Here is a 13,003-nt window from a genome sequence, read left to right as displayed (position 1 = left end):
CCCAGCTCTGCTATTCCCCAGGGAAAAAAAACAAAGCAGTTCTGCTCAGATTCAAGTGTTTAACTGCTGTTCTGAACATCCCAAAACACATGAATCCAGGATTTCGTACCTGTATAGGCAGGACTGCAAGAAGAACAGCTGCTTGGACTAAAGTTTATTGGAATTAAGAATTTCAGGTGATTGAGGCAGTTGTTCCAACTTTGAGGAATTCACCATTACTTCTGCCTTGATCAACAAGGTGTCTTGAATTTCGTATAGATGGAGCTAGAGCTAGAAGACCACAGAAAATGTCCACTAGATTTAGCCCTAGCAGCCCCACTGAGGCTCTGAGTGGAGACACAAAGAGATGGACTCTCTGGTGACCATGACATCCAGGGTTGGTCTGCTGGAAGAATTCCCTTTGATGCAGAAGTGAAGCTTAAAAATCACAAATATTTCTTACTCATGCCACAGCCAGATAAACAAGATTCAAGTGGGGCTAACAAAGCAACAATTTTTTGTGAATAAGAAGAATTTTTGTTCCTTTTTTTGATAGAAAAAAAAAGAGGAGAAAATGACATTTAGATTCTATCTATTTTTAGGCAGATTAAAAAGTTATTCAGACTAGAGAAAAAGCGCATCAGAAATAGCCTGAGCAATATCAAAGTGGAGCAATTGCTGAAGATCTACAAGAATAAAGGAGGTCAGGAGCCTCATAAGCCAATTTTTGAAGTAGCTGCGAACATTTCATTTTCACACCCTGTCTGATGTGCTCCTGCTTTAAAACATATTGTGACACCAGTGAAGACATCTCCTGCACCCCAGATCCATGGGAGTCCTTCAAAGGCAAGCAGCCAGCCTAAGGTATGCCTAATCATCCCACAAACTTGGTTTTGTGTTTTACATCCCAAACGCTCAGCATAAACCTAACCAGCCGTTGCCACCCATGGTGACACAAGACTCATGTCTCCCACTAAAGGCAATTCACACCTACCTCTCCCTCTAAAAATGACTGCCTCTGAGAAGTGTATTATGGAGGCTTGTCTTGCTTTGGCTTTTACCCATATTCCTCAGGCTTTGTCATTAGGACTTTAATTTGACAGCAAATGTCGAATTTCTGAAAAATTTCTGAAAAATATTTGGAAATAAAACAGATTTGGAAACTATTACCCAGAGGGTTTCAGTCAGTATGTTGTGGGCTGTTCAGGTGGGAAGTGAAAGCTGACATAGAAGTGAAAGGATGTGTTCTCCTAAGTCAGCCAGGAGATGTGTTTAATCTGCCCAGGAAAGTGTTCTAGTCACCATTCCTGGGGGTATTTAGAAGATATGTAGATGTGATGCTTAGGGACATGATTTGGTGGTGGACTTGGCAGTGTTTGATTAATGGCCGGACTCAATGATCTTCAGAGTCTTTTACAACCCAAACGATTCTATGATTCTGCAATCGCTAAGTAATGCTCACCTTTTTCCCCAAATGTTGAAACAATCCCAGACATACAATTAAATGGAAACTACTGCATTAAGAAGGAATATTGTCTCTTCCCTGGTGTGCATGGAGCAAAGCTGTGATGGAGCAGCATGCAAGGAAAAGACCTGATAAGGCCACTTGTCTGCACATCACTTTGGCAGGGGGAAGGGAGCCGTGCCCCCTGTCAAGCTCTTCTCTGCCAGCCCTTCAGCAGGCCTTTTCCAGTGGATCCATGCCAGCCCCAGGGCTGGCTTGTGGCCAGCTGGCCTGCCTCCACCTGCCTGTTGCTGCCAGTCATGGGTCAGAGGTGACACCGTGGTCAGAGGAGGGAAGAGCTGGGGGACTGTGCCTCTGAACTGCTCTCCCCCAGCAGTGCTGTGCAGGTGATACAGCAAAGCAGCAGTGGGTGCTCAGCTCCCACAGAAGGAGGAACTGGCCACCATCCCTGGGACATGAAGAAGGAGGAATATGCAGGACAGCTTGCTGGGAAATGCAAGAGAGTTATGTGAAAAACCTGCTCCAGTCCAACAGGCAGGTCCAAGAAAGGGTGGCTGGTGGTGATAGTGCTATCTGACCATCCTCTTGAGGACAGCCCTGCCTCCTGCCCCAAGACACTGGCTTGGGCACAACCACTCTCCAGCAATGTCTGTGGCTTGGGAACTGCTGTGAAAATAGGAGGCTGCAACATAAGCTTCCCTCTGCTCTTGGATTGAGGGTCCAAGGGCCAGCAATTCTCCTGCTGGCCCACAAGCAGAGAACATGCTTCAGAAAGCACCTTGAATGTCAGCTAGCAGCTCCAAATGGTGCTTCAGGCAGGAGAAGGAAGTCCCAGGAGGGTTCACCTCCTTTGCTGCTGAGAAAACAGGACTTTTCCTCTAGTGGTGCAGATGAGGCTCTGAAACTGTTTAACCGGAGATCTGTTATCAAAAGCTTAATCACTGTGAGCCCAAAGGAATATAAAGAGAGATACCCTTATTATAAATTGCAGTAAATACCTTCTATTTTTGTCAATTCCTAGTAGGACAGCCTGTGCCTTGGTTCCCTGTGCAAGTGAAGTCTGTCCCATCTCAAACCCTGCCTGCATATTCCGAGGACTGACATCTTCTACTCCCTCCCTCTTGCCCACTCCCTCTCTCTCAGATGATGCAGAGTGCCAGCAAGTCCCTCAATGGTGTCATATCTGTCCTTTTTATTCATTGCAGGGTTTATTTTTAGCCTGAAACAACTGCTTCCTAAAAATGGAGTTCCTAATGACACGGGAGCTGGACACAGCTATGTAAGGTATCCAGGGCTTGGCCTGACAGCTTCTCCCGTCTGTCTCTCTCTTTGTTGTGAGTACAGGACAGCAAAGTTTACTGCTCCCCACCAGCCTTGCAGTGTTTGGGCTCAACTCTAGGAAAGCAGCAGAGAGAAACTTAGAGAAACTAAGAGAAACTTAGTTCAAACTTCACCTGGAGTCTTTGGTCTCCCTCTCTTCTCAAATTAAGAAACAGGGGGACATTTACCCACCCTTTGCTGCACTCCAAGGGTGCCCCTATGAAGGCAATTTGCTGGATCCTGGCAGGTTTTTACCTGCTTTTCTGCTGCAAGGCAGAAGAGGGACTGAACTTCCCTACTTACGATGGTAAAGACCGAGTGATCGACCTCAACGAGAAGAATTACAAGCAGGCACTGAAGAAGTATGACATGCTCTGCCTGCTCTTCCATGAGCCTGTGAGCTCTGACAAGGTCTCCCAGAAGCAATTCCAGATGACAGAGATGGTCCTGGAGGTAAGTGCTGCTGCATGTCCCAGTCGGGGTCAGTACCACAGCACTGCTCAGAGTGGTGGAGAGGAGCCACAGGACAGGAGAGTCAAATGGTCTCATGCAGGGGAGGTTGGGCATCCAGAAGTTTGTTTAGTTGAATTTCAGTTAGCTCCTGCCTGAATTCTGCAAAGCTCAGGAAAAAGCCTCTTTTGTGCTCTTCTCAGTTTGCTGGGAAATAGCTTTTCTGGATTGTCTGGCAGAAGTTCAGGCAATAGCGAGTAACTTTGCGAACCTCAGAAACATGAACTCAGTTTCCCAAGCACCTGAGTCCATAGCTTGAAATTTTTTGATCCTTTCTCATTCTGTGCAAGCCAGTATCCCACTTGTATTCTGGACTGAGTCCCATTTTTTATCCCACTAGGAGCAGTCAGCCAAGAAATCTTATCAAGCTGTGCAGCAAATGGGTGTCCTAGCTCCCCATCTCAAAAGCTCCCTGCTGGTGCAGTATTAAATCCCTTTTTGTTTTTCTGACACTTGGTTGCCTGCTTGGAATCAGTCTATAGCTGCTTGTTAATGCAACCATTCTCTTCTGTGCTGGAAAAAGAGTGTTGTTAATTCTTTCATGAACGAATGATTCATTAATCCTCAGCAAAATAAATCATGGTAAAAGTGACAATGTAGATTTGTAGCATTCTTTCTTGTATTGTAGTTGTAATCCAGGGAATCATACAGCTGCAAGCCTCGATTGTTAGGTGCATATTTCTTACCAGGAGCTTGCAAATATTCCCTCTTAACTAAAAGACATATTTGAGAAGAAAGTGTATTCAGAATTGCAGAAGAAACACTTCAGCTTTATTTGTCAGATCCAGAGAGAAAATGCATTGCACCCCTGAAAGTGTAGGAAATGTGAATAAGAAAATATGCTTGCTGAGGACTAGGACCCAAAAAAGTTCAGTGTCAAGTTCAAGGTCTGCTGACCTCCTCAACAAGCCTGATGACTGCCAGAAAGAAAGGTCCAAAAACTAACCAGATTTTACTCACCTGTCAGGCAATTGTTACTTTCTGCAGGTGAGTGATCAAATAACATTTGGCAAAGAAAAGAAAAAAGTAATGCTTGAACTCCAGCTGAAATGAGTATTGTTGATAGTATAGTCACATTGTTGTTTAATAGGATAGCTATTTTGTGCTTGATAGGTGTCAAACAGTTACTAGATACATATTTATAGAAACCTGACAGAAGCATGTCCCATCCCTGGAAATGTTCAAGGCCATGTTGAATGGAGTACTGGGCAACCTGGCATAGTGGAAAGTGTCCCTGTCCATGGCAGTGGCTTGCAACTAGATTATCTTTAAGATCCCTTCCAACCAGGCCATTCCATGTTTCCGTGACTCTATGGTCTGATGTCTACCATCAGTTTGAGTCCTCATGACACCATTACCCATGCTATCAAGGGTGCGACAGCTGCAATATAATCTGGCCTTAAGCTTTCATTTTTCAGGATTGTATTCAGCCATGAGTACATTAGCTTAGGATTCTGGTGATTTATTTGGTTTCCAATTGCTCTCTGCTGTGGACTTCTTATGTGACCTTGGGCAAGAGAGTGAGGGTTAGACCTGCAGCAGACTTTACATAATTGTAGTCCTCCAGTCCCCTAGTGCTCAGTGTCCAGCTAACGGTGCCACACATCAACTGGCACTTGTGGCTTTGACCTCAAAATTTCCAAAGCACTTGCAGTGCTGATTCAGTGCATGTATCACAGTTTCAGAACAGTCCCTCCCTTGGACTGGGAACTGCAGCAGCAGCAATCTGACAGCCCAAGCACAAGAGATATCTGCAGACTGAGCACTTCTTTGCTTCTGTCACCCAGGGGGAATCAGAAAGGGAGAGGGTCTCAGAACGCAACAGAGAAGATATGTTCTATTCAGCATAGGACACCGGCCAGAATGGTGCTACAGTTTCCAATTTCTGTACTAATTTAACCATGGGAGCACTCTGAAAGGAGTGGGCAAGCCAGGTTGTAATCTGCTCCTTCTTGTGAGAGTGTTCAATTCCCTCTGTTCAAGCCATAGTTGTTGTACCATAGGAGTCATTCTTAATTTTCCCTGTCTGAGCTCATTCATCTGCTGGACTTCACTGTATGTTCACCAGCACAGGGAGAAGGAAAGAAATGTCTGCAGTGGCTCTGAGATGTGGAGCTGTTTGCCTGTGAGATCAACTGCCTGGGATCATTATTCCTGGAAGCAGTCAGCAACTGAACCCAGGTCTCTTGTAATTTGAGCAAGCCTTAGAGTAGTGAGCTGCTCTGTAGGCACAGGAGCAGTGACAGGGCTCTCCTTCCAGCCAAACCTGAGAAAAGTTCACTCAGGAAGGTTTTACATATCTAATTTCAGTAGAGGGGTCAGGAATTGGAGTGCTGAAGGTCCTTTACACCTGAAATGAAGTATCTAAGAGGTAAATACTCCAGCCCTCACTATTCCCTGCCAGCTGTCTTGGGAGGTTCCCAGCACAGGGTGCTGCCTGTGATAAGATGCTCCTTTCTAGAGCACCTCATGTTTATCCATCTAACTTTACTGACAATTTTCCTGCTGTTTTACATTGAGACATGCTGCTTTCACAGCCTGGCAATACAGTGTGTCTTTAGCCCCCTTCCATACAATGTCATCAGTCTCCATCCTTAGGAATAAAAGTGAGCCTCCATCCAGCACACAGGAAGGTGTGGAGCAAAGCAAAGGTCTGAGCTGGTGGTTAAGGGTTGTTCCATCAGTTTGTCTCATGGACATGCATGGGTGGGCACATGGGCTTAAAGAATTTAAGTCCAGAAAACCCCCAAATAGTCCATCCTTTCTGCTTCTCTCACACATGGCTCATGAAAAATGTACAATTCCAAAGATCAAAGACATGAAAAATTACCTTAGACACCAAAAAAAAAGAGCAAGGGAGATCCACCATGGCTCCCTTGAAATATGTAGCTCATCAGTAACAAGCTCTGACTGGGGCCTCTCCCAGGAGTGAAGAACACGTGAGGCTCTCTCTTAACTGGGTCCTTTGAAATTCCATGGGGGTTGAGCTCATATGGCAACATTTTCTTCTTCCAGGGAACTTCAGCCTTTTCCCTTCCAAGTCTTTGCTCTTCATAAAACTTGCGATAGCTTCATTATGTTCGAGATCACTGACTCTGGAAAATTTGGTTTTAAAAGGGCCAAGAGGTAGAAAGCTTATTAGGGAAGGCAGCTGATTGATAGGAGAGAGAGAAGAGAATCACAAGGCTCTCATTTACTTAGGAAATCAAACTGACAACATGATAGCACATAAGTAAAGTTAAGCATCTATTTAAGGACTTTACTAAACCATAACTATGCACAGCAGACCAAGAAGTGATATAAGAAAAATTTCCTTCCCAAGAAAGAAGAGAAACATGTAGGACTGACTGACACTGTTGAAAGCTGAGGATGCACACCCACTGTCACCAGAAAAGTGATGATGTCATCAAGCTGATATTGCATTTGGCACAGCACATGGGGTGTTCAGCTCCCTGTATCCAGGTGGACTGGATCAACAAATTCCCACGCAGCCCAGGGTCACTTTCCAGTTTAGAAGGGGAATGAAGGTGATGATCATTATGAAGCAGTCCTAACAGCTCTTACCACCTACACTGCTGGGTGCCAGCTGGTGACAACAGGGTCCAGAGACAACTGAACCCCTTGGGCAGCAAAAGCAGCTTCTTTGGACCATCATTAGTTCATGGCAACAGCTCCAGGAGTGGCAGTGCCAGCCCCTCAGGTCCACATTGGAAAAATGGGGGTTCTTGGGTTGGTCTGTCAGGAAAAATAGCAAAGGGATTTGAGATCAGAAACTACTGCTTTCTGGCTGGATGGAAAAGAGTTGGGGAAGGATTGTTCTAAGACAACCCTGGGCAGAGATATCATGAGCACAGGCTATTTCACAGCTCAGGTTAAAGGGTTCCTTTCCTTTGTGTACCTTTCTCCTATGACTCCACTCTGCACCACTGGCTACTGGAAAGCACCTACACCTTGAGTAGGGAAAAGCCTCCACAGGGCAATGCAGAGTTTGATCCAAGCAGTCCCAGAGATAACAGCAGCCATTCCCACCCTGTGGGGATGTTTGCAAGAACTCTGCATGTTCCATGAGGTGAGCACAGTGAAGAAAACAAAACAGCCAAGCAATCACAATAATTGTTTAACAGACAAGTAAAAGAAAAATCTGCTTGTCCTAAAAGATCTCAACTTTAATGAAGAAGGGTTAAGAGGGGAAAAGATCAAAGCAGTGAATCTGAGATATACCTGTTCTGCTTTTTTCCTCTTCTCTGTCTCCTCTACCATATTTCACCCTTTCTCCTACCATCACTTCTAAGATCTTCTCCCTTCTCATCTCTGAATGTCCTAAATAGGGAGTTTGGCCTTCCAGTGGGCCAGCCCCTGTCGCTAGGAATCATGTAGCAAGAATAAATGAGCATTGGTGTTAGGGGCTTTCCTTTTGCACTTGAGAAGCTCTCTCCAGCAGCTGAGGGGTTCTCACTATCATAGCAGGCTGCCTGTGATGCACTCTGGTATCCTCTTTCTTCTGAAACTCCCTCAGTCCCAGCTCCCCTGCCATTCTTCCCTTGCCATCTGTGTGCATGTGTAATATCCTTAAAAAAGAGAGGCTCATCAAGCCCAGATATTTTGGTCCCTTCAATGCAACAGTGCCCCTAGACTGAAAGTTCATGGTGTGGAACAATCCACTCTGATAAGAGGCAAGAGAAGAGGGATGTGTGATGTGATACTTCCCTCTCCAGATGAGGCCTAGGATCAGTCCAGCCTCTAGCAATAAATGGCAGAACAGAGTGAAACTCTTGAACATATTTGTCCAATTCTGTAACATGGAAACACAGTCAGTATCTACCTGTGGTGTGAAAGGGAAAGAAGGATTTTGAGTCCAGTGAAAGGCAAGGATTAAACTGTGTGTAAGCTCTACCTTCTAATTAATTTATCTCCAAGTGCTGAAACTAATGCAGCTTCCAGCTCAGGATGGAAAAAGTAGTACAAGGTCAGCAGCTGGTTTGGGGGTAGTTTCACTCATATTGTCTTGAACTCTCTAGAGAGCAGACATTCCCATAAGAGCTCAGAGCCATGTAATGCATAGCAAAATGTCTCTTTCTGCTTCTGATGCAACTAAGAATAAAGTTTTATCAGTTTAGGTCTGTATACTTTAGCCCCAAAATCCATAGGAACCAGGAGATGAGATTCTACTTTGTCCCCATCTCTAGGTATAAAAATATAAAGTCTTTAAAATATACAAAATATCAGTAAAAATAGAAATATAAACCCAAGCCCTTTCTTTAAGCACCCTTTTCTGTTGGTTTCACAAACTCAGATTTCAGACCTTTTCTTTGAAAATGGCCATGTTTATGGGACAGTGCCTCAACGCAATTTAGTGAAGAGGTATGAGTATAAATATGGATATACAAGACATGTTCAATGACTGTCACAGAAATTTGCAGTTCTCTGGGTCCTTACAGAACAATTCCTCAAATTGAGAGATGAGGGACATCTGTCTGGATAAGTATGTGTGCAAGAGCCTGTAATAAAAGAGGTGTTTTGGCTTCTATGTCTACAAAAGAAATGCTTCCACTACAGATAAATTAATGTAGAAAATAAGGAAGGGAGGAAGGAAAAGAAAAAGGAAAGCTGTGCATTGATTACTTCCCATTTGAGGCCATGTAAGTAGGTCTCAACTCAGCAACAGCCAGCAGAGTACTGATTTTTAGCAGTAGCACCCAGGGGGTTTCACTCACTGACATGCCAGTCACAAAAACAGGTTACAGAAAGCTCCCTGTTTCACAGATGGGCACATTGACATCTAGGGACAACTGTGTGCCTTGATTTTTCTGTGTAATTGTAGCCAAAATAATTTCCAAGGCTGAATTACCTATTATTGACATGTTTCTTCCTTTGAAGTCCCTCTGTCAGTTCTAAGAAGTGACTTTGGACAGGCTGCATGAGCAGCATCTCTCCTAACACCACACTTTCACAGCCATAAATGTGCTTTGAAAGGCACCTTTCTCATCTGCTAAATTATGATTGGGGAGGGGATCTAAAGAATGCAAATGTCTCCTAGAGACATGGAAGACCCCTGTGAGCTTGGGCTTGCTTTGCTGGCAGAGTACAAGGCCAAGTCTGCTCAGGTTTTGTGGCCTTTCTAGGCCCTGAAGTGTGGAGCTCTTATCACAGGCAAGCTGTTGCAAATAATCTTTGTAGATGTGATAGAATCATGGAATTATTTAGATTGGAAAACACTGCTAAGATCATCAAGTCCAACCATTAACCCAGCACAGCCCACCACTAAATCATATCCGAGTGCCACATCTACATATCTTTTAAATAATTCCAGGCATGGCGACTCCACTGCTATCCAGAGCAGCCATAGCAGGGCTTGACCACCCTTTCAATGAAGGAATTTTCCCTGATATCCAACCTAAACTTCCCCTAGTGCAATTTGCACCCATTTCTATGCAAGACCTTGAGCTGCAAGGAGACTCAGAAATTTCTGAGCCACCCCTCCCTTCAGAAATGCAGTTGAGGAAAAACTTCGAAAAGTCCATCCTCTTTGGTCTTGCCATCCTGCCATGGTAGTCAGGTTCCCCTAAAAGTGCCAGCAAGGGTTCCCAGTGTCTTTCTGCTGGGCTGGTTCTCAGGAGGCAGGGTCTCACTTTTGTATAATGAAATGCCTTTCATACAAATGCAAAATGATTTGGATTTGAAGGGACTTTAGAGACTACCTAGTCCAACCCTCCTGCCATGGGCAGAGACACCTTTCACTAAATGAGGTGTGACTTCCTCTTCAGGGTGGACCATCACACCATGTTGCTCAAAGGCCCCTCCAGCCTGGCCTTGGACACTTCCAGGGATGGGCCATCCATGTTTTCTCTAGTAACCTGTTCCATTGTCTCACCAGGCTCACTATGGAAATTTTTTTCTTTGCCTTATCCTTATCCTGAGTGAAAGGCCCAACAAGGGCTAGCTTGAGCTCACTCTCACCTACTCACAGGACATGTGTGGTGTTTGTAGTTACCATTTCAAGTTCCCTGCCCTGGACCTGACATTTTGCAGGAGCTGACCACAGGCTGGGGCAGCTGTTGCTCTGTGAGGCAGACTGGGTAAGGGTGGCCATGCCGTGCTCGCCCACCCTGACCTTACTCCAGAGCCTGGTCTGCCAGTGCCCTTCATCTAAAACCAAACTAATCAAAGACCATGACTGCCCTTTCTTTGTGCCTGAACTTCATTTGTGGGAAGAATGGAAAGGGGATATGATAATTCCTTTTAAACACCCGGGAGGGAGAAGATCTATTTAAGTGCAAAGCCTAAGGACAAATGGGCTATGAATAAAACAAGTCTGGAACTACAAAGTCCCCAATCACCAGAGGAGGAAGGGGAGAACAGTCCAATGAGTCTTAAATGGACACTGACTGCTTTGTGACAGAGACTGAATGACATGATTCTGAGTCTGATGACCAAAGAGGTCTTTTTGCAGCCTCTGTCCCTAAATAACAGGCAACCAGACACGAAATCCAAAGCCTAGGAAATAAGTGACTTAGCAAGGTCCAAGTTCTCCTTTCTTTTTATTTTTTCCCTTTGCACATTGGGATTTACCTACATACATGAGAAAAAAAACCCCAAAAACTTGCCCAAGGAAATGGAGCGAGCAGCAACCAAGAACTCAGTTCCCAGGCAGTCGCTCCTCCCCTCCCCAGCCCCCTGGAGGGTCAGCGCTCCCTCCTGAGCAGTGCTGATGGTGCTCATTCCTGCGTGCTCTCTGACACAGCTCCGGTGAAGGCCAGCTGCTGTACATGATATGTTCTTTTTCTGGGAACCCTGTTGGGCCCTGGCAGGAGACACTGCCATCAACTAGCAGACCTCTGACACCTCGAACCCAGTGCAAGGAGGGCTGTGTATATTTAAAACTTTCTCAGTTCTTATTTCTCTCTGCTCACTCCTTCTGGAAAAGGTCTTTCTTATCTCTAGGACCACTCTGTTCCCCCAGGGCCCTGACTCACCGATCCTGCCTGTGGATGCAGGATGGGAGCTCCCAGCTCTTGCCTGCAGCATCCTGAACTCTCAGGGATTCCAGAGGTGCTGGCTTACACTCACTTGGGTCAGAAACTGGAGAAATCTGGCTTGTTCCTGAGAGCCAGAGGCATAGGAATGACATGGACATGTGTAGGTGAACGGGCTTAATACCAAGCATGCCTCCCTCCTCCAGCACCCACTTAAAGCACCCAGCTTTCTGCCCTGCATCAGCTTCACAGCAACATCCAGCCTTCAATTTCAAAGTAGATTTTCTGAGGCCAGAAAGAGAACCATGGAGCAACAGCCTCACTTTTGTCAAGGACAAGGACAGCCCCCAAACTACACTGTCAGTCTCTGTTTTGGAAAGGGCAGCTTAGCCATGTGGCCCCTGCCCAGTCCCAGGCGCCTGGGGCAGCACACACACACAGAGACACACTCATGTCCCTGTCTGCCCTTGACATGCAAGTTGCACAGCTGAGTTGCCAAAACATCTGCGATGCCGTGCCAGCAGGGACCGGCTGGGAGCAGTGGCAGGTGGCCCCTGCACCCATGGGTGCTCGGTGGCACGGGCACCAGCCTCAGTGAGCTTGTGGCTGGGGAGGCTGTGCTTTGGCTTGCAGCTGGCTAAAATTAGGGATGGCAGGAGCAGATAAAAATACAGCCCTAGCTATGTGAAACCTTTAGAGAGGCAGCCAGAGAGCACGCTGCCGTATGTCTGACCCCTCTGAGTGGCTGTGCAACAATTAAAGCTCCAGGGCAGCATTTTTGAAGCATTACCTGTGAAAGCCAGCTCTGAGGGAGTGACCTTTGCATGTTCCATATTTGGGGACTTGCCTTTTAGTCCAAGGAGTAGTGATCCCTAGGACGGGAGGTTCAGCCTCTCCAAGCAGCCCAGGTGGTGGAAAAGTGTTGTCAGGTGGGACCAACATACTCTCCTTCAGTCCCCACTGCCAGCAAAGTGACTTTTGTAGTGGCAGCTGCTCAGCAGGCTTCTGGCCCTGCTCTTTGATCACCACAGTGATCAGCCTGAACTATGGAAAAGCCTAAGATATTACTAGTGTGGTATGCAAGGGGGTGCTAGTGGGGACAGCACAGCATTAGCAAAGAGAAATAATGGCCTCTGTTCTCCAAGAAACTGCCCGATGTCTCAAACAGAGTAGCCAACTATAGCGTGTAGGTGGGAGTCCTGCGTAAGGATTCAAAACTTCTGGGGGAATACACTAAAAACTTGTCATCTCCTCCTGCTGTTTCTGAAAATAAAAACCTAACATTCTGGGATATAAAATCATCAACATTTCATCAACCATATTCTGAGCATCAGCATCAACTGCAGCATTAAAGAGAGTAGGAAAGAAGCAGCACAGGAGCATAGATTGCTTGAGGGATGTCTCTTCATCATCTCCTGTTGAACTTCTCCCTGCATTACTGGAGTTTTGTTCTTCCTCCATTGCTAAATAGCAAAACAGAAAGCTCACTGTGGTTAAGAGAAGTGTACTCATGATGGCTTTCAGAGACACCCAAATGCCCCCCAGCCCTTCCTCCCAAGCCTAAGCAGCTGGGGAAGATGAGCCTTATTGTCCGTGGGAGCTCTGGGCAGGTGCTACAGAAGTGGGAAGAAAATCCAGCCCTGAATGCCATAATGTCACTTCACAATGAAAACTGACCATGCTGAGGCAGTCACTCCTCCCACTCCCATTTTTAACCCTCTCTGAGGGATTTTTGTCTGCCATTTAGCAGCAAAAC

General features: G+C 45.9%; 1 protein-coding gene across 2 annotated transcripts in view; it reads left to right on the top strand.

The window, feature by feature from the left end:
* The first annotated feature begins 2,794 nt into the window (after positions 1-2,794).
* The window catches only part of CASQ2 (calsequestrin 2), a 35,238-nt gene continuing 25,029 nt past the window's right edge, over positions 2,795-13,003 (top strand). For both annotated transcript variants that reach the window (XM_039717900.1, XM_039717899.1), the window contains exon 1: positions 2,795-3,217. In XM_039717900.1, coding sequence (XP_039573834.1) covers positions 2,984-3,217 — 234 coding nt within the window. In that variant the 5' untranslated portion in view covers positions 2,795-2,983. The remainder of the gene's footprint in view (positions 3,218-13,003) is intronic.

This window comes from Passer montanus, unplaced genomic scaffold (genome assembly GCF_014805655.1).
Source record: "Passer montanus isolate IOZ18808 unplaced genomic scaffold, ASM1480565v1 scaffold39, whole genome shotgun sequence".
In the NCBI taxonomy this organism is placed as follows: domain Eukaryota; kingdom Metazoa; phylum Chordata; class Aves; order Passeriformes; family Passeridae; genus Passer; species Passer montanus.
This window is presented reverse-complemented; position numbering and strand designations above follow the sequence as displayed.